The sequence below is a fragment of the Labrus mixtus genome, chromosome 9 (genome assembly GCF_963584025.1).
Source record: "Labrus mixtus chromosome 9, fLabMix1.1, whole genome shotgun sequence".
NCBI classification, from domain to species: Eukaryota; Metazoa; Chordata; class Actinopteri; order Labriformes; family Labridae; genus Labrus; species Labrus mixtus.
Window position 1 is genome coordinate 15557795 of NC_083620.1, and position 21239 is coordinate 15579033.

The 21239-nt window shown below is 41.2% G+C and overlaps 2 protein-coding genes across 4 annotated transcripts; one reads left to right on the forward strand and one right to left on the reverse strand.

Moving 5' to 3' along the window:
• Nucleotides 1–2186: 2186 nt before the first annotated feature.
• On the reverse strand, nucleotides 2187–20694 carry cpda (carboxypeptidase D, a). Of its 2 annotated transcripts, none has more exons than XM_061046444.1 (21): nucleotides 19889–20694; nucleotides 18586–18833; nucleotides 14314–14456; nucleotides 14004–14173; nucleotides 13148–13560; nucleotides 12831–13022; nucleotides 11811–11978; nucleotides 11479–11588; nucleotides 11157–11259; nucleotides 10494–10636; nucleotides 10237–10406; nucleotides 9826–10128; nucleotides 9472–9667; nucleotides 9153–9288; nucleotides 8844–8990; nucleotides 8001–8093; nucleotides 7805–7866; nucleotides 7052–7183; nucleotides 6699–6884; nucleotides 4534–4636; nucleotides 2187–4327 (listed from the first exon to the last, which is right to left on the reverse strand). In XM_061046444.1, exons 1-21 carry the CDS (start codon nucleotides 20536–20538, stop codon nucleotides 4101–4103), a joined length of 4095 nt encoding a protein of 1364 aa, XP_060902427.1. In that variant the 5' UTR covers nucleotides 20539–20694; the 3' UTR covers nucleotides 2187–4100. The 2 variants fall into 2 exon arrangements, with proteins under 2 accessions (XP_060902427.1, XP_060902426.1); XM_061046443.1 differs by having other exon boundaries at nucleotides 7805–7869.
• On the forward strand, nucleotides 5059–6221 carry LOC132980358 (uncharacterized protein C22orf31-like). Of its 2 annotated transcripts, XM_061046446.1 has the most exons (3): nucleotides 5065–5191; nucleotides 5276–5375; nucleotides 5500–6221. In XM_061046446.1, the coding sequence occupies exons 2-3, from the start codon at nucleotides 5349–5351 to the stop codon at nucleotides 6028–6030; spliced, it is 558 nt and encodes a 185-aa protein (XP_060902429.1). In that variant the 5' UTR covers nucleotides 5065–5191; nucleotides 5276–5348; the 3' UTR covers nucleotides 6031–6221. The 2 variants fall into 2 exon arrangements, with proteins under 2 accessions (XP_060902428.1, XP_060902429.1); XM_061046445.1 differs by having other exon boundaries at nucleotides 5059–5375.
• Nucleotides 20695–21239: the final 545 nt, after the last annotated feature.

Genomic DNA, 21239 nt, shown 5'->3' on the forward strand with positions numbered 1-21239 from the left:
AATTTTGTCTCCAATTTAACTCAAGATATGCCAGTGATCAAATATTATTATGGACATACTTCTGGTTTTCATGATTTCATGGCAGATTTAGATGTTTTCTTCATGTTCCCGATTAACTGATATGTAAAAATTGACCTGAGGGCCACATTGAGGGTTGATGGGGGCCGCCAGTTGCCCACCCCTGGCCCAGCCCATCATCAGAAGCAACCAGGAACATAGTGTTTAGCGGAATTGTATTGATAGATAGGCCTAGATAGATCCTCATGCATGGTCATAGTCAGATATCAAATGTTTAGGCATTCAAGTAAAATACATCTGGTTGTTGGTGCAAAAAATGTGTCTAGTTTAGTGTATGTGGGTTTGGCATCGGTGGAAGCATATAGGCCTACAGCCGGGTTGATGTTAAGAAATACGTCAATCAATTAATCATTAATTGTTTAACCCCAATTCATAACATCTCCAGACGCTTTACAAAAGACCAGGTAAAGGACCATACTGATTGTGATGGATGGATGAGTCTTCTGCATACTTGTCAGATTGTCCAGCATGTTGTGGAGAAGGTGGGAGACGTTGCCCATTATTGTCAACAGTTTAGCCTGTATTCTGGCCTCAGCTACCTTTTCCAGTCTGGTAAGCTTCATGCCTACAACAGACTCAGCCTTCTTGAGCAGTCTGTTGGCATCTCACTCAATACTTATTTGAGTTCATTCACTGAGTGAGTTAGATGTCATGATCTCACTATATATCATTCCTGGAACGCTCAAGCTTTACAACTAGAGTCATAGCCTATATATAGTTCTGTTCATTCTGATTCTCAAATATATTTGTTAATGGTGAATCATAAAACGTGTAGTTGAGTGAGCAACTCATGATGGATTCGTTGTTATCAGTGGTACATATGGCCTGTGGCATATCCTGAATAAATCTCAATTTCACATGTGCAATATCAAATCATTCTTGTTGGTTTTTCAAATAAAATGTCTTTGTGTTTTGTATGCATTTATATAGAACAAACTAGATAGAGAGAGAGAGAGAGAGTGGGGAATGACTTGCAGGAAAAGAGCCACAGGTCAGATTTGAACCTGTGCCGCCTGTGCTTGGAGAAATATTGACTCTGTACCTGGGGCACGCGCAATAACCACCGTAAAACCTGGTTAGAAATTAGATTAGGCTTTTTATTATGTGTTGCTATAAAAAAAATAAGGCGTTGAATAATTGCTTTTAAGAAAATGCAGTATATTAAAGCTCATATATAATGTGACTCTTCAGAAAATGAACAAAGAATTATAGTAAAAAAAATGAGATCAAAGCAAACTTCTTATCACACACACACACACACACACACACAGCCACACACACACACACACACACACACACACACTTTGGACTTAGGAGTGGAAAAAGGCCTGAAGATAACCGAACTGCTGTAACAGAATACAACCTTCTGCTTTTTCATTGAAACTCAAAAGTATGAGACAGATGTCTTCTTCATTTACCACCTTAAGTTGTTTTATACTGTTCTGCCCCCAGCTGGTGGAGAACTGCTATAACTTCCTTGTATTTTAATACTGGTTGCAGAGGACACAATTTACATTAGTTGACAAAAAAGGCTGTTTCTCAAGCTTCAAGCCTTCAATCTAATAGCAGAAAGGATTGTCTTCTATTTTCTCAGAGTATTCACAAAAGATGTGTACTTGGCATGACAGTAAAATAATAAGTTCTTAACAACACATCAGGGAAAAGCCATTGTATCGGTTGCACCCTAATATCCCTTTAGGACCCTGTGCTACTGACATTTTGGAGCCTACCCTCCGGGCGCACCCCTTTTGGCGCAACAATCTAAGAGTCTCCCCCGGGTCCCCAGCTGCCACAATTTAAACAAAATACATTGTGGCATGGGTGACCTCAGAGAGATTTTGAAGCCAATCTAAATTTTACACCCAGTTCAAAAAATATATGAATATTTCTAAATTAAACTACTGCAAGGAACCTTCATTTTTGTCAATTAAAAATGGATGCAAAGGGGTTAGAGTGAAGACGTTTGTTATTCTTTGCTGAGACATGTAGAGCAAGTGATTTTCCTTCTTTAGCCCATTATTGTTTGTACCTTTAAGATGTATCCATTCATTCAGCCTCTTTTAAATATGTGTCTGAAACAAGAGCAGCACAACACAAGAACGAAGCGAGAAGCTGTGAGGTGTTTTATTTCATTGTGTGTCATGAGTAATTGTTCAGATCACACACAGGTTTCGATAAAATGTGTTGTCATGTGCATTCTTGGTTATTTTTCCCCATTCACATTTGACAAACATTATTTACAGCTCATTCCAGTTTATAAAATGTCCACACCAACCGTGTGTGATCATGACACACACTCAGATTTCATATACAGGCATCCACAAGAAGCTGTGTGAGACAGAAAAATAATTTTAAAAAAATGTCTCTTTATACAGATATCAGGTCGGACTTTTATGACGAAAGCTGCATTTTTTTAAAGGAAAAGGAAAGAATCTCTTCTCAACATTAGTGGCAAACAACACAAATTATGAACCAGTGTGTATTATTTCATTCGACTGCACATGATGAAAATCATGTAAAGCATTCTGAATTTGAGACATGATTTTAATAATCTAGAGCAACTTTTTTAATTCAGTCTAATGTGAAAAAGACAATTTTGAGTGTTGGCAGTTTCAGTGATTTGATAGAGGATGCCTAGCGCTACATTAATCAGCATTTTGGACAATGATTATGAATGGACGGACAAACCAGGAATCATTTTTAAACTTTAAACCAATGTTGAGTGGGGGGGGGGGGGGGGGGGGTGGTTTAACATTGTCAAATGGAAACTGAATTCATATTCCTTATTGTAAGAAATCATGAGAACATCTTTGTTCCAAAGAAAAAGGGTACAGATTGAATTTGACATGCATGATATTTATATTACTTTCCATGTACAGACAGTTTCAGATTGCACTACAATAAAGCTAAAGTTGTAACAAACAAAAAAAACATTCTTTTAATGATTAGGGTTTTAGAGATTCATAGATTTTTTTTTTTATTCCTGACTGATGATTTGAGACAATCCTTTCTTTTCATTTAGTGCAAGTGACCTCCATGCAAACATGAGTGACCTCCTGGGAGGGAGGAGGGGGATTCATTCAAGCATTTCATTGGTAACAGGCTCTTCCTGATGATTCAAAGCTTTTTGAGAAGCTTGCTCTCATTATGACTTTACCCACAACACTGACTCACAGGAAAGCTCAGAAACGACTGAGCCGACCAACCCAGAGTCGCCTGGACAGAAGCAGTGCAATGTTGGACCCCAGCAGACTTTAAACTCTTGTCCTACCACCTGAGTACAGGATGGATCATATTACCATTCCAGAATGACCAAGTGCTACCTAGTCACTGTACTGCTGCTCTCCGTCACAAACTACAGCCTGAGTGGACTGTAGACTTTACAGAAACCAAGGCACAATATTGGATTCAGTCTCCTCGAAAGGCTCGGACACTTCAGTGTGGCAATGCTGCCTCAGATATAAGATTACATTTCTAATTTCCTAGCTCAATCCTGCATTGAAAGGAAAGCATGATATTGGAGGGGAGACAGTTTGAGATTTAACACTTCTATTCAGAGTTCATGACACATCCACCAAACAAAAGTTTATTTGGACTTATCAGCAGGAATCCCTCAGCCTGGCAGGACAGATAGTGGTATAAAATAACTTGGATGTGGCTCGGAAATGAAAAATCTGCTGGACTCAAAAACCAGGACGGATGCAGGCCACAGTGGACAAAAATATGTATGACTCTGTCCTTGTTTTTATCATCTTACTTTTGTCTTTTTCTTCTGTTCCAGTAAAGAAAGCCAGGTCTTCAGTTCACACAATCAGGACACTCTTCTTTAACTGGAGTATCACTACTGACTGAGTGACGCGTGGGTGAATCACAGAGTTTGTTGGTGTGATAGAACAAAGTGTCTTTATCACTCATTTCTCAAAAGAGGCAAATCATCCTGTTCCATACTGAACAGGGGTTAAATTAAAGGGGGAGATCAAAATAAAAAAACAACAACCAACAGCTGAAAAACCCAACGATCCTCAGATTTTGTTGGCATAAAGTGTCTCCTCATCGCTCTCACTCTCATCCTGAAACTCGTGAGCTAGCAGTGACTTCTTAGAGCCCATAGAGGTGAGCCGGATCTCGTCCTCATAATCGTCCCTGTGCTGCCGCAGACGGTGGAATCCGTCTTTCTGACGGTTGGACTTGGCCGCGCACACACACCAGATGATGCATGCCGTCACCACCAAAGCTGTCATGGAGGCGGCTGCAAAGAGAAAGATCACAGAACATGTTAAAGATTTAAAAATGTTCATCCATGCACATTCTCAAAGGACTTCAGTCATAAAAACTAACAAAGCATGCTAACTGTTCAAAGGTTGTTGGCACTACTTCTTGGAACACAGTCTTAGACCCTAATTTAATTATGCAGAGTTGTTGTATTACAAAAGTCCCTTTCATAAACATCCTTACCTGCACTGGCCACCACAAACTGCCTGGGCAGGCCAAAGATGTTATTGTCCATGTCAAACTCAATGATGATGGAGCTAGCAGCTTCATAGGATGATACCACCACCTGAAACACAACAGAACTGAGTCTAGAAGTCTCCATGCCTTCCTGAAACAAAGAGATTGAAATACTCGGTAGCAGCAACATTCCTAATGGTAGAGTTCAAATTATGTATCAGAATAAATCAATTTTCTGTTCTTTTTATACCCTGCTGCAGTCATGGGGACAAAAACCCATTTTAAAGGCACTAGATTAGTGTTTGTTAGTTCAATAAAATGTAAATAATTGAGTTGTTTTTTTACAAGGGTTTTTTTTTTTTAAAGGGAGTTTTTGCAGTTATCTTTTCACTACACTTAAATTGCAACAACAAAAACAAAAACATCAAGCTCTACCTCATCTTCTTATCTGTTCTGGCTGTTCCTCCAAATGGCTCCAAAATCCATTTAGTCTGTGTTTAAGCTCCTGACAGTAATGGGGGCTGTTAATCACCTGATTAGCAAGCCTCATTTGCAGGTGTGACTGCTTACTTTAATGTGCTGCAGGTTGTGATCAATGTCTAAAATAGCAAATGGGTACTGGCTCATAACAAAAAAAAATCCAAAAAAAGCTTTCGTCTGAGAGGTAAATCACACAAAAACTGATATTTGTTGTTTGTTAACTGTTTGATTTCTCTTCACAGTAATACAATGTCTTTCTTTTATGCAGTGTCATTTTCAAATGCAGATAAAACCAAAGCTGTTAAAAGATTTCAGACCCGATTCAGGGATGTTTTATAAACATGCATCCAAAGAACTGCTGCCAAAGAGTAAGTGCATGTCTTGATTGTAATTGCTCTCTCTTCTGCTTTATCTTTATGGTTTGCTGGCTGTTTTCTGACAGACAGAATAACTTCTATAGACATCTAAACTTAATGTCACTCTAACTTCCAGAGGAATGAAATGCGTCCCTATGGCCTGAGGCAGAGTATTAGATGTCCTAAGAAATATGGGGAGACTGTTAAAGAGAGGAAGTACATGGTTGCTCCACCATGCTATTTGGACTTTGTGTGCGAGCAGAATGAAGTGGACCCCCAGAAGCCCCTGGATGACCGGTATAAAAGAAACACTGCTGTTCCTCCAGATCTCAAACCGCCCCACAGGGACACAGTTCTCACTAATGAAGACAGGACCTTGACTAGTCAGCCTGCAGGACCTCTGCTGATCCACGGCTTCACAGTTCCAGAGTACCAGCAGACATATCATTCTGTGGTGGATCCCCTGCTCGTTAGTCCATGTGGAAAGCTCACAGCATACAGTGTGGAGCTGGGCCGCAACATTAAGGAACATCTGTTTGAAGAGCTGGCATACCCAACGCTTCAGATTTCAGAACAGACCGATGGGAAGGTGGAGGTGTTGGAGAGGTTTTGTGTGCTCCGGGCTACACCTTTCATTAATATAGACAGTAAGGGGGGCCCACAGTGATGTTCCCCAACAGACTCTCTTTCAATGACATGAGCCTGATTTTTGTTTCTGTGTCTTGATGCTTAATTTAATTTGTGTTGTCTTTCTTGAAATGTAATGTAGCTGAAGTTATATTTCATTCTTTCAAACAACAAAAGATTCCAAATGTTTCAATCAATTCTCTTCAAGTAAACTATAAAAGCAAAATTATGTGAGTAATGACTTTTAAATAAGGGTGTGTATCTAAGGTCCTCAGTACACATAAAATTATTTAAAAGACAAGCGACCACTTACATCATGAAGACAAATGTGAATCTTTTTTATGTATTCTCATCAGCCGTTTGACAAAGCACGGGTTGTTGCAACAGGGGCAAAGCTGAGTGTTCCACACTTCTATAAAATATTCAGAAGTAAATATTGTAGAACTCTTGATTTACACAGTATTGTCATCAATGTGATATTCTTCTTGTTTCAAAGCTTCAACATTGTAATGACCTGATATCAACTTTGTTTAAAGGACAAGTCTAAATACAATCTCAGGTAAATAAAAAAACAACATAATGTAAAATATAAATCATATTTGTTTTGTTTACTTGTTGTCATCTGTATTCTATTGTGACCATCCTCCTCAAAGCCAGTACATTTCTGGCCAGCATAGTACAGGTTATGTAAACAGTAAAGCTGTGTACCTCTTGACGTTGTTGTTGGTAGCCATCGGCAACAGCTTCAATGTTGTGGTTACCAGGAGCCAGCAGTGCATGGAAGTATCCACCCTCTTGAGTAAAGACTCTCACTCCTCCATTCAGTACAATGATCGCACCAACAATAGGCTTTCCACTTCTGTCCCTCACCACGCCACGCACCCCTTTATGGACCTGGATGGGGTAGACATGGAGGGAACTTTTAGGTTATATGATCATGGGTAAAATGATCATCTTAAACACCTTACAGAAATACTAAGTAACAAAAGTGTTCAAAATATATACTGTATGTAGAAAAGCTAAATGTCTCTATATTGTTTTGATAACATTAAGCATCGTACCTCGACCAGCATGCTGACAAGAGCCTTCTTATTCTCGGCCCAAAGTGTGGCCAGCTGTTCAGCAGGAGGGTAAAAACAGCAACCAGTGTACACTGTGATTTCAGGACAGTGGCCAAAGTCCATACTGAAGTCCTGAAACATCATATAGACACATGAAACATGACTGGGGCACACAGCCTTCTATTAGGCTTTAGACTTTATTGTCCCCAAGGGGAAATTCTTTTCCACAGCACCGTTACTGTCCAATCAGACCAGTCCCACCAAAGAACAGTCAGAAAACAGAGTATGGCACAAACAGAGATAGACAAAAAGTCAAGAGTTCCCACTCTGGCCTGTTCAGCGAGTCCTTTTGTTTAGGGCCGCTATAACCGCAGGGATCAGGCTCCTCCCGAGGCGTGCCTTTCTGCACCCCATTGCCCTGTACCTCCGTTCTGAGGGAAGTGGGGTGAGGTGAGTGTTCAGTGGATGTTGTTCTGTTAGGTTGGGTGTGGGGAGACCGATTATTCTGGCAGCTGTGGTTGTGGTGCGTGTGAGTTTGGCCTTGTCTGTTACAGACAACATATTAAAGAAGCAGGTGGAACAGTACAGTAAGGCTGGATCATGTTCTGATATAGCACTTGCTTTTCTTAACTTCTCATTTGAATTAACAAACATCTCCAAGTTAGCATCGAGCATTTTAGAACTGTTTGTCAAGCTGTCAATACTAAACATTTTGCAAACAAACAAACCCCACTAAAAATTGGAGAGACTTACCTTCATGCTCCCCATGTGACTTTGTCTCTCTGCTGCCCTCATAACTCCATCTGGGATGTTGCCTACTGAGCAACAGAGAAATGTCTTTAAGCTGTAAACCTCTGTAATCTGCTACAAAAATTGTGTATTTCAAAAAGTTTCATGATAACAGGATTATTGAAGCTTCATCAAAGGTGCTTAAATTCTAAAATCTGACCATTATTTGAACATCCAGTGTCCCCCAGGTGCATCTTGGGGTGGTTGTTGGCATATACACTGGCCAAGTACTTCAATGTTCCCTCATTTTCAACTGGAAATATGAAGAAAAGAAGAAACACTCAGTAAAGTATAAGCAATATCAAGAAGTATTAAACATCAGTAACTGCTGAGAGGAAACAACCTTAGTATTGTGACTACATTTCTTAAGGTTTTATGTAATAAATATAAATTCTACAGCCCCACAAGTAGCATCCTGGCATTGTGTATAGTGTTGAAAACAAGAACACAAGTCCCTACTGACAGGAACTAATATTATAGCCAAGCAATCAGGGCTAAAAATACCTAAATTCTACCTGTAGGTGGTGCTAAAGAAATTTTAGTCGCTTGAGCTCCTAGGTCCAAAACTTTAATTTAGCAAATTTCATTGAATCGCCAATAGTTCAATAAAACGTGCCCACTGCACAGTGAATGTGTTTACAAAGTTCATATTCTGGCTTCATGCTACAAAAATATGAATGAAGTGTCCCACTTAAAGGGATGCATCCTCTTGGGAGCATAAATGTGCTCATTAAATTCCACAAAAACTCAAAAAAGTTAATAAATTACCGTAGGTGCAGTTTGAGGTTATACATTCAAGATCAACTGCTCTGGACTTGTGTGCTGGATATACAGCTAGACTGGCAAACGTATTACAAATATCACCACTCCTAACATGAAATGTGTGATGTGTTAAAATCGGTTCCATTTTAATCAAATACCCTTAAATCTTAATACATATAATATTCAACATGTGAAATTAATTAATTCAAACAGAAAGCAGTTTTCTGCATTGAGGTGTTACCGGTCTGCACAGGCTTGTCATAAGGATAGGTAGCAACCAGGGAGCCTCCGTCGAGAGCTACAGAGAGAGTGTAGCCTTTGTCTAGAATCAAGTCCATCATGGCTCTGGTCTCTGGCTGGGCCTCCACCACTCGCTGAGATGCATTGCCTAAAACAGGTAGAAAACAAATGGTGGACAGGAAATTCGTTTTTTTTTTTTTAGTGTAAGCTGTAAAAGCTAAGACATTTATTGGTAACATTCTCAAGAGCTGATTGAATCTTCTCTTATCCTTATCAGTGTCTGTCACAAACACATGTCGATACAACTGACCGAAGAAATCTGTGTCCAGGTCCTTTCCATGAGCGTTGCTTAAGCCCTGAGTGGATGTGCACTGCTTCTCAATGGCTAACTCGCGTCCGTCTGGGTTGATAGACGGCACGATGACAATCCGGGTCTCATTGATCAGCTGGAAGAGGGAAATTAAAAGTTACTGACCTACCTGACCTGAACTGGTTCTTGCGCTCAGAGAAAGACGTCTGTGTATTTCTAATTGAAAAATATACAGCCTTTTTTAAAAGTAAAGGTCAATTCATGATGGACACAGCCCGTTCAGCCCACACACATGATATTTTCTGAAGGGAATACACACCCTGGTGATGGCTGGGTTCTTGCCGTAGTTGATACACAGGAAGGCAGCAAACTCCAGCAGCAGCTCTGTGCCCACTGGCGCATTGCCATGGATCCCTGCTACAAAGCGCAGCTTGGGCTCGGATGGCTCAGACTCCGTTGGCCTGTTGGAGATTTCCAGAGCCCAAATGGTTCTGAATTCTATACTTTGACCCAAACTGGACACAGAAGAAAATAAAAAAAATACTGGTCACTATTTAAAGTAAAGGATTTTAGCATAACAGCATATGAAGGTATGACATCAAATATTTATGTATCTTCAGTAGGAAATGATGCAGCCTGGTTCAGATACATTCGGAAGATAAAACCTGCCCACCTTTGTAAAGAAGTTATTTTGGGAAAGTTCAAAGTGAGGCCTCTCATGAAGGCTGAAAGCTCTTTGTAACGTCTGTAGCGGAAGCGGCTCTCGGTGGCTGTGCTCATCATCAGCCGCTCCAAACCCTGGCCTAGAGAGAGGTCCTTGATTAAGCTCTGGAACTCCTTCTCAGATGGGTTCTGTGTGGGCTGGGGTCCCTCAGAGGGGTGGCCATTAGGGTCCGAGTGTATACGTGTCAATCTGAAATCCACCACCTCTACTCCATCCCCGGAGACACTGGCGTAGGTCCTCAAGGATTTATAACTGGACAACAGAAAGTCAAAGTAAGAAACACTGGAAATAAGGGAACACATTTTCAAAGAGTTATAAACAGGAAAAGTTGTTTTGTTCCTTCTGAAATCAAAATCTCACCCATGGGCGGAGGCAGTGATGTAGTAAGTTCCTGGTGCCAGCAGCCTCCAGTAGTCTCCAGTACGGGCCGTGCTGATGTTGTGGTCTATGTCTTCCACACTTATGGTGGCATTGGGAATTCCTTCACCGTCGCTGATGTCAGACACTGTGCCTTTGACTCCAATGTGGACCTTCAGACAGACATTATCAAATAGATGAGGTGATGCAATGCTGAGTATAGCAAAGCTCTGAATAATGTAAAGATTAATGATAACTACCTGGTGTATAAACTGAAGCAAGGCTTGTCGGTTTTGTTCCCAGTACTTCGGCAGCTCTTTGGCCATGGGGTACTTCACACAGCCCAGCTCGATGGTCACCTCAAAACAATTGGTGTTTAAGTAGTTCCAGTCCTGCATGCCACCTGGAGGAAAAAAAGGTGCTCTTTCATCTCCATCTCAAACATGAGAGCTTTATTTAAAGCCATAAGAAGGAGGTTCAAGTGGGTAAAGGATCTCTAAAGTCATAATCCTTTGTTTGGAGAAACAACTGATAATCATAATGGAAGGTGCAGTCTGTTTTGCTTCCAGCATTTCACTCTCTCATGGTAACCAAGGCAGAGTGGTGCAATATTCTGTACTTTATCGAAGACACCTTAAACTGAGGTAGCTTAATTACTTTTTTAGAGAGAATAGTCTTTTGTAAACAAATAGACTGATTACACTTTACAACAACAAAAAATATAAATATCAATTTATATACATCTTAATTCTTTGAGGCAATAAAAGAAAATGTTACAGATGTGGGTGCTTAATAAAAAACAATCTTTTCAAGGCTATGCGAATCAACTAAAAATGTTAAATATAACAAGGATCTTTGGCTAATTTTTGTTGTGAAAGAAATGAATGTGGTGATTAGGAAAGCAGAATGAGACGTGTGCATACCAGGAACATTGTACCAATTGGCGCCATTGGTGATGCCATCCTTAAAATATTCATCAGGGTACAGGTCCTCACAAGGGTGTCCAGTGTGCATCACAGGATTCTCCTGCACGAAGATCACACACAAAGGAAAGCTCAACAATGAGTACTATTGTATTCCACTTTTTCAATCATCATCGCTTTACAGACTTTGCAAAAAGGCCAGCGTCTTTTATAGTCCTAACTCCACATTTGGATTTATTGTGTCTTCAATGACACCATGAAACCAAATACAGACATTATTCCCAGCACTGAAAGAGATCCAACAGAAACAGTGTCGATTTACCTGTGAGTATGCTCTGGACACCTGCTGAAAGACTTTGTCATCTGGGGACAGGCTCAATTCACTCCTCCCTTTCTTGTCATCATCATAGGGGTAGTTGACCACCAAGGAACCTCATTTAACAACACAAAGATAAGGCAGAGCAAATCAGTGTAAACTGGGTCTCTCGCAGTAATCCACTAAAGATGGAGCATAAACTTCAAAACCAAACTTTTTCATCTCTTAATATTTACAAGTGATTTAACAAAAAACAAGTAACCATCAAAATATCAAAAAGTAGCTGTGACACTTAAGACTGCTATCATTGGCACTAAGAGTTCACAGTAGGTCTGTACCTCCATGGAGGTTTGCTGACAGGACGAAGGGGATGCTCTTCAGCCAGTTCATCACAGCTATTGTCTCTGGCTGTCTGGGCTCAGTGATGGTGACAAACTGGTCGGGGAAGTTGCGGTTAAGGTCAAAATTGTTGCTGTTGTTGCGCCCTCTGTAGCCCTTAACTTCACCTGTGAGGAAATAATTGTTTAGAACTGGTTGTTGGAATGCATATTCATTTTTAATCACAGCATGTTCCTGCAAGAAGAGGCAAAAAAAAACACAGCCAAACCTCATGTCTACTTCTTGTTAGATTTCAGCAGCAGCTATCGACAACATGTACCATCACGAGTAGAAAGAGAAAATGCTTTGTGATACTTTTCTATTGGAAAGAACAGCAAGATGGTGCACCTCAGGTGGTTTTTATCAACCAGATGAGGTGACACCTGCAGGTTGAAAATGCTGTTGAACCCCATTTATCCAAAGACATACATCTAACTTGTGTTAAATGTGACCTCCTGTGTTCTAAAAAAAAATCTATTTTAATAGTATTCAGGGGGCTTTGCTCTATTGTTTTCTAAATAAATACTTGCGCATGCTCCACATTTCCTGCACCAGGCTCTAACTCGAAAGTTGGGCAGCATAAATGCATAGAAGAACCCGGGTAACAAAATGCTAAAGTGATAACCACCCATTTTTGGACAGACAAGGACACACAGTTTATGTTGTGTCAGCTGAAGGAGTTAAACATATTGAATTAAATGGAATTCAGGAAAATGTGGAAGCCAGACAAGGCGGATTGTTTGGTATGTGACACAATAGGGAAACCAGAAGAAGGTCCAATAGTAACTAGCTGAAAGGGAGCATATTGTGACATAATACAGTGGAGGCACACATACTTCTGTCAATAAATCAATTCTCCTCTGATGCTTATATATTTATTGGGAAGATGCATTAGTCAAATCACATGGCCTAATCAAGCTATTATCGTGGCCATACTTAAGTGAACATCAATGTACTGAATGTGTGTCTCTTTCCCTTACCTTCATTGGCAACCTCGTAACCATCAGGGTTCATAGAAGGCATGATGTGAATGCGGGTATTGTTGACCAGCTGTGTGACCTCCTGGTCAGTGCCATAGTTATGGCACAGGTACTCAATGAGGTTGAGCATTAACTCTCGGCCCACCACTTCATTACCGTGCATGTTAGCAATATACTTGAACTCTGGCTCACCTGACAGAGATGCAAAAAGAATGAAAGTCAGATTGAATATTTCATATGGATACAGTTTTAACAAAACATAAACGAAATGATATATATGTCTCTGTCAGTTCTTTAAATAACTGTGTAAGACATACCATGCTCATGGACAGTGGGGTTATCTGAGATGACCATGACGTAAAGCTCGTGCTCTTCGACGGAGCGTCCAACTGTGTAAAGATGGGCAATAGAGGGGAACTCGCTGCTGTACTTGCGTAAGAACAGCTCCATGTCTGCAAAGTTATGGTGACGAAATTCCATGGGCTGGATGGGCTCCTTTTCATTTGGTTTCACTGGAGGGCTGTTATTGTTCTGGGTCGAGGTAGAGGAGTTGGTAAATGTGGTGGTGGTGGCGGTGGTGGAGATTTCTGGATCTTTTGTGGATGTGATGGAGGATGTGGTGGTAGTTGGGCTGCCTGCCGCCTCCCTGACCACTGACGCCAAAGTGAAGTTCAGTTCTGTGGCTTTGCCCTCCATGACCTGGACTCCCTGCACCGTCATTGGTGTGTATCTGGGCAAACAAGACAGAACACGTACTGTACTTCACGACTTGAACTGAACCAGGAAGTGACAAAACTAAAAGCTAAAGATGCTGCAAGGTAAAACTGGTTAGTGTAGCTTTATTTTTTCTCTCTACGAGGAAGTAAATGCACTATGAACTTGAGAAACACGTTTTCCTCATTTCAACAACTACGAGTTACTCTTTAACCACAAGGGGGAATCACTTTTGTTTTGCTTTCTTTAGTGCAGCACAGGGGAAAACTGAGTGACATGGATACTGAGCTATTTAGTTTTTTTAGTCAAAAAGCCAGGTAAGATTTTTATTAGATTGTTGTGAGCAAAGATCAACAGGCAACAAGCGCTATAATTTATGATTTTCAAGAGCTGTCATTGAATGCATAAACTCTGAACTGAAAACCTGCTATGCCTGGGTGATTTCATGGTATGTCTCACCCTGAGGCCACAGCTGTGATGTTGTATGTTCCTGGGAGCAGGAGGCGGTAGTACTCCCCATACTTTCCTGTGGTCAGGTTGTGGCGGATGCTTTCCACTACAATGCTGACATTGGGGAGAGCAGTGCCATTGACGGCCTCTTTCACATAGCCATGGACCCCTATATGGACCTGCAAGATAGGGGAATTTAAATTAAGAAGGACAGATTAACTGAAGAAAGTACATGTTGAATACATCAGGCAGGCTTTGATTACGGCATTATACTCTTACATAAAGAACAATCAGAGTTTCCTTATTCAAATCAACCTACCTGTTCAATGTAGGCTAGTAGAGATTCCCTGTTCAGATCCCATTCCTTTTGGAGCTCAGAGGCAGGTGGGTATTTGCAACAGCTTAGCTCCATGGTGATTTCCAGACAGTTTCCATAGAGGTAGTTATAGTCCTGCATCCCTCCTGGACAACAGACGGGCAATTTAATAAACAAGTCGTGAAAATGGCAAAGACCTTTAAAACCTATATTTTATAAAAGAGAGGTGTAAGGCCAGACATTTTTTTTTGTCAATCACATACCGTAATTATAAAGTCATGTGTAAAACCTACACTGCGTCCCATAATGCGGCCCCCATATGTGTCAGGCCTCTGGACTAACAGAAAAAGACCTTAAGCCAGAAAAGGCCTGCGCCTTTCTTTGACTCCTCAGTGCCACCGTTTAAAGATTGTGTTTAATGTGGCATCAAGCCATGACATCTGCAGTTTGCTAGCTGACCTAACCCCCTCAGTAAGGCAAACAGAAAGAAACAGGATGGCAGGCTGTCCGGCCGACCAACCCAGTGGAGCCACAGCAGGCAGCCAGAGCCTCCCCAGCTTGAGGGTTGCCATGACTGCCTGCTAAGCAGCCACAGGAAGGAACCCAATGAAGCAGCCACCAATAGCTACTTTGTAGCAGTCAAAAAGAAAGAGCTCATCCAACAAACACTGACAAATAACTTCAGCAAAGAGACAGGACTCCCACCGGTCAGAAGAATAAGGAGGATATGAAACACCACCACTGATAAACAATAGTGTGAGCACACTCCTATGAAAGCTCCAAGAATATTTCTTGACATATAGACATATATGTCTGTTTTCTTTACAGGGTCAACATTCAAGTATTACTTGAATTGTCATATATGTGATTCTAGTTTTTGATTGCATTGACCATCCCTCAGCCCTTCTTACAAAATTTCATGAGCTCGTCTGATGATAACATCCTCCTGAGAATCATATTACTGACTCACTCGTGAAACAGAAGAAAATGCAGTACAGAAACTACAGTGCATCGCTTAAAAATTAAGAAGAAAATCTGCAGGCTGTGATGTGGTAAACTCCTTGGCTCTGAGCACACGCAGTTCTCTGATTCATCCATCGTCAAACCACAGCTGTTCAATTCTGTGAATCGTTGCAGGGGCGCTTTCACTGGAAACTGGAAACTTAGAAGACATTAAAAAAAAAAAAAAGCACTGTCACAGCAGCTGAGTTTTTAGTGTTTATACTCTTTGATTTCACTAAGGTCTAAGAAAACAGGAGGAGCTTCTTCATTATATGAGTAATCCATCCATGCTATGGTGGGTGCAAACAAACAGGACAATGGGGAACCTGCCCTCTGAGCTCGTCTTGAAAAAAGGTGGCGTGTATAGATGTGTCAAGGTAATTCGTTAATGGTTTCAACCTCGACAGAGTCAGCAGGGCGCTATGTTAACCAAACCCAACTTAGCAGTTGGAAAATGCCCCCTGCTAGTGTTGAGCAAACAAACCCTAGTCTACTGCAAGTGTGGAAATCTAGGCCTGGCCTTAACATCTTGACAGTGGACCACTGTCATGATGACTGTCTACCACTGGTAGTCAACGTTAAATTGTTCTCTCCAGGTCACAAGACTTAAGGCGTCACTCTGTGCTAAGTGACTTTTAAGTACTTTAAACTCTATCAAATAGCATTGCCCTAAAGTAAACACAACTCCTGTGCTGAGGAACAAGGCAAACACACACACACACACACACCCAACTTTAAATATCCTGCCCATGTCCCGGATCCAACGACACACCCTGAACTTAGCAGGAAATCACTGGCCAGACAATAGAGCCAAAGTTAGATCAAGTAGCAGAACATGTTGTGCAGGGAACAGTGATGCAAACAACACCTGCCACATGTTCAAAACAGACATTGAGACTGATTATTAGCAGTGTTTCCCCTACCATTATATTGGGCGGCCCGCCCCCCCAACCATGGACCCCACTGGAGGTTAAGTAAAAAAAAAAAAAAAAAAAAAATTTAAAGATTTATTTTTGGGCTTTTTGTGCCTTTATTGTAGGGATAGGATAGTAGATAGAGTCGGAAATCAGGGAAATAGATTCCTTCAAGTGTTTGTGTCGTCGTGTCGGCATGCCGGCTTGTCCCCACCCCCCCAACGCTGTAAACCTAGGGGAAACACTGATTAGAGAAAGCTGTTTATGAAAATAACTATCATATAACTTAAAGCATGTTACAAAGACATAGCATGATGAATGTGTTGCTATATGTTCTCAGGAACATCCAGGGTCTCACATTATCACAGCAATAGGACTGCATGTCTGTAAAACCCTCCTCTGGACCTTGTTCTCTTGCATCTTTAAACACAGTCAGGTGTATCTATAAAGATATATCAGATTGCAATAATAAGTCTGCAGTTTAAATGACCTTTAAACAGTTAAAACTTCAAGGCAATGAAATATTGTGGAAACAAAGTGGACGTCTTCAGAGTCAAAGAGCAAGAAAAAGTTTTCAAAACACAATTAGCATTTTTTTTTAAATCAAAGAAATCTACAGTTCAAAAGTAAAGGCCACATTGCTCCGCAGCTAGACTGTGTCATGAGATTAAGAGTCAACATAACATTTCATGCTGAATTATTATTTCAAGCCCTCACTGCCAAACAAAAAAGCATCTGTTCCTGACTCCTTGTGCTGGCTCTTTGCCTGGGCCTCTCTTATGACACACAAAGTCCTGACCGATTCGGTCATCTGCCATTAGCCCAGTTTTAGCAGCACTGACCTTTTGTCCACTCAGAGCAATGAGACAGGTCTGACAGACATGAGCATTGTCCATTCACCTGGTTTACCTTCTGCAGTCTGTCTTTATCAGATACAAAGCTTGTCTTGCTCTAAGAGCTTTAATAGTACTGAACCTTTTTCTGTCTGTCCACAACCTTTATGAGTTTGGGGGGGGGGGGGGGGGGGGGGGGTTGCAAATAGCATTCAGTAGTCAGTATTTCTACATTTCGATAACAATTCAACACAAGAAGATTAGCACAAGAACAAGCTAACTTGCTCTGTCATTTCAGGAAGAAAGTGAGCTCATGGCATTGGTCATAATTTATAATTCTATGTTCCTTCAGGTGGTAACAAGTGTGAAAGGTAATGTCATAATTTCCAGTATAAAAGGGACAAATGGAAGAAATCGGGTAATGGTCAGGCTTAAAGTCTAACACACATAAAAGAGAAGCGTGTTATGATACCCTGTGAAACAACACGCTTACAATAAGACAAGCAGAGGGTCTGACATGAGGAAAATGCCTGTTACGACAACGGTGTAGTAACCTGATGCTGCAAATATCACAACCTCCCAATTCCCCCCCCCCACCCCCGTCAGTGCTACAAAAGAAAAGCAGACAGTATGCAGCTCAAGTTTCTGCCTTTGTTACAAGGACCGGAGCTGTTTACAACTTAACCTGAATGAAGAGCAGTTCATGGTTTAAAAAGAATCTTTGGATTTTGGAGAAGAGACACTTTATCAATGAACATGTGTGTATACAGAATTGGTCAGAGGGAAAGCAGGGTGCTATCATGGCACACGTTGTGCTGCTCTAACACTTTCAGTAAATGCAGGCTCTGGCAGACTACCACTCTGAGCTTAAGTGCTTACAGTTTTTCAGCATTTTGACACCTGGCCAACCAAAAAATCAGGCCACCCTACTTAGAGTTTCAATAACCGAGAAGTGTGAGACTAAAAATGATGGTGTGTGTCTGCCTGCAATATGAAATGTAATAATACCCATAGTACCACTGAACTTTGCTTTACATTGCCTTTTCACTGGGCTTATTATATGAAAGAATATGTCTACTTGATTCTGCCGCTAAGCAGCTTTGGTATGAACAGTGATCAGGCTGCATTGTGAAGTAAATTCAGCATTTCGAAATCAGCAGAGACTGATTTGTATTGTGGAAGAAAATCTTTCCATCACAATAGCTTATGTGTTTCAACACCAAGAGAGAAGGATTTTGCAACACTTATTTGTGAGAATGAGTTTCCTTGAACAGGCTGTATATGGTTCAAACCCACATCTGCTTTTCACAGTCCAACATTAAAAAGTCATGTTCTTGGCTTTAAGGTAGGGAGATAACTATGAGCATCCCAGGCTGATTGTCATTACAATAACTGTTAACTTGCCCGTCGTCCTCTGACTCATCCGTATGTCTTCATTTAAAGACACAACAAAGCTTCTGAATACATGAATCGGTCCTCAGTCACTGATTTAGGCCTTAAAAACAATGAAAATTAGTTCATCTTACCAGGTACGTCATACCACTGCGCCCCATTGGTGATGCCGTCTTTAAAAGTTTCATCCATTGCATCAGGACAGTTTGGTTGACCGGTTTTCATCACATCATGATGCTGTGAATACACCAAGGCCAAGTGGCGAAACAGACTGTCATCTGCTGACTGGCTGTAATGACCCTGTCGCTGGTGCGAGGCTGAGTCATCAAAAGGGTAACTGGCAACCACAGTGCCGCCGTGCAGGTTCCCTGACAGCACGAATCTGGGGAGACAAAGGCACATTTTAGAGAGAGGACCGCTAAATTAAACCAACACATTGAGATTGTTTCTTCAAAGCTAAAGCAGGTAGGGGACTGAGCAAAAAATAGATTCTAAATTTGGGAGATGCCTGTGTGGTTCGACAACATCAAGCAGCCCGGGCTCAATAATAGGCTTATAATCATTTTAGAATGCTTTGCTGCAAAGAAGTTTTCAGAGACAGTATGGTGAGTGAAAAATGACCTTCTTCAATGTGCATCGTGTATGTGAGTGTTTTTTTAAATCATTAAGGTAAATAATTGTGCTCCTAGCTTTCAAAGAAATTATGAAGAAAGAACACTGCAGTTGGGTTTAACAAAATTAATACTGTAAAGAAATGTGACGCCACATGAGTCCTGGATTTGTGCAGACAGAGACACTTCAGTGGGCTGAACATTTGTGTGTACGCAGGGTTGAAATATAGTCTTCCAAGAGAACCTCAGTCTGACACATCATAGCACTATGGAGTCCCAGGAGGGCAGTTCTAGCTGACTTTATTATGAGCCACATAGTGCACCAACAGAGACAAATGTAAAGGGTAAACTGAGTTATTCATCTATTAATGTGAGCCTCAAGTTAGGGCTGCAGCTAATAAGTAGTTTTAATACAATACTTGTTTTTTTTATTCAAACAGACTGGGTTTGATTGTCTCAATGACCAATAGCATAAAGCAGTCAGTGTTAAAGTGGTCTGCAATGCCTTCACTTGAAATGTGCATACAAAAATACATTCTCAAAGAAGTTGCTTCTTATTTTTTTGTTAAATTAAATAATAAACAAAGTAACTAGTCATTTCAGCTCAGCTCACTGTAGTGTCCCAGCACAGAAATGATTCCCTTTTGATATTCTCTCCACACACCGTTTGTTGATGTGCATCAACATGTTTGGGGTGAAGTTTACTGGAGTCATTCCAGCCTGTGTTCAGGGCAACACGTCGTCAAACAGGGGAGGACAATGAGTGCTGGGACTGTGAGGAGGAGACCCTGCATAGTGCGTTATTGGAGGGACCAGGGAGACTCACTTTTTCTCCAGGATCCATCTGATGACAGCCATAACCTCGGGGGTTTTATCTGGGTTGGTAGTCGTCCCGTCGTACTGGTCAGGAAAACTTCTGTTGAGGTCCATGTCTTTGGCGTTGTTTCGACCCCCGTTTTCACCGCTGCAGTCCCCCTCTTTGGACTTCTCAAAGCCGTCAGGGTTCATGCTGGGCATAATATAAATATCTGTGGTGTCCACGAGCTCGGTAATACGCGGTTCCTCCCCAAATTGAGTCAGCAGGTACTCCACTAGGTACACCAACACCTGCCTGGACACGGTTTCGTCTCCGTGCATGTTCCCAACGTACTTACATTTCGGTCTCCCCGGTGCGTCAGCGTTGGGGTCCTTGGTGATCCGCATCACCCAGAGCTCCCTGCCCTCCGCAGACTGACCAACACTAGACAGGGCAGCTATGTGAGGGTAGCTCCGGGCTAGGGATTGTAACCGTCCAGTTAGTTCAACATAATTGTAGTATTTGCTGTAAGTTTCTACTATTTCCTCCGTTGATGGGGTGACGCTTCGTTTCCGGCGGGTCCTGGCGTCACCAAGGGAGACAAGAAGAAAGAAAAGAGAGACGAAAAGTGACACCCGTAGTTTCGGCGTCGTCAAGAAATGCTGCCAGGCGTGTACCATGTTGATTATCTTCTACTTCTACACCATTCGGACTTTTATACTAAACGACAACAACAAATAAACAGGGTCTAATAATTCATGAGTGTTTTTCTCCCCAGCGACAGACGTTTTTCGCTGTCAGAGATAGTCTGGCCTGCCTGTTTGCATCTATTTCCGTTCACCTCACGAGGGGCGGGGCAACATGATGACGTAAATATTTAAGGTGGATCCAAGGAGTTACACTTTGGATTACTTTTTTTGACCGAATTTCTGCCATTAACACGGATCCATCCCATAAAATGGACCTTTGTCAATACCTTAGTCAATCTGAATATGATTAATTCCCAGGACAACCATCTGAATGTGTTTGACTTTAAATTACTTTGAATTAAAAATAGTAAGCTAATTTAAAAGTGCATTGTGGAGTTTTGGTAGAGAAATGTGAAAGTTGGAGAAATTTACAGATTCTGTCCTCAGATGAAATTTGGTCCCTGAAACACTGTTTGAATATAAAATGATATGCAAGAAGTTATGGTGGAGGGCCCACAACAGTGAAACTGTTACTCTCCTGGTAGCTTTTAGCCCCAAACAGTGTTCCAGGGACCCATTTTTTCCTTTGAATAAAGTTTGTGTATTTAGTTCAGAAAATAAAGCATAGAATTGTTTCACTTCTCCAACTTTCCAATTGCACTACCAAATCTACATAGTGCACCTTTAAATAG

Bases quoted from the DNA above. Each gene is read 5' to 3' on its own strand.
- LOC132980358 (XM_061046445.1), top strand. From the start codon at position 5,349: ATGCATCCAAAGAACTGCTGCCAAAGA. The intron at 5,376-5,499 runs GTAAGTGCATGT...TCTAACTTCCAG, and splicing joins CAAAGAACTGCTGCCAAAGA to AGGAATGAAATGCGTCCCTA.
- cpda (XM_061046443.1), bottom strand. From the start codon at position 20,538: ATGGTACACGCCTGGCAGCATTTCTTGACGACGCCGAAACTACGGGTG. The intron at 9,289-9,471 runs GTGTGTATTCCC...TCCCTCTTCCAG, and splicing joins AGAACCCAGCCATCACCAGG to CTGATCAATGAGACCCGGAT. The intron at 6,885-7,051 runs GTACGATGCTTA...TACCCCATCCAG, and splicing joins TTGTCAGCATGCTGGTCGAG to GTCCATAAAGGGGTGCGTGG.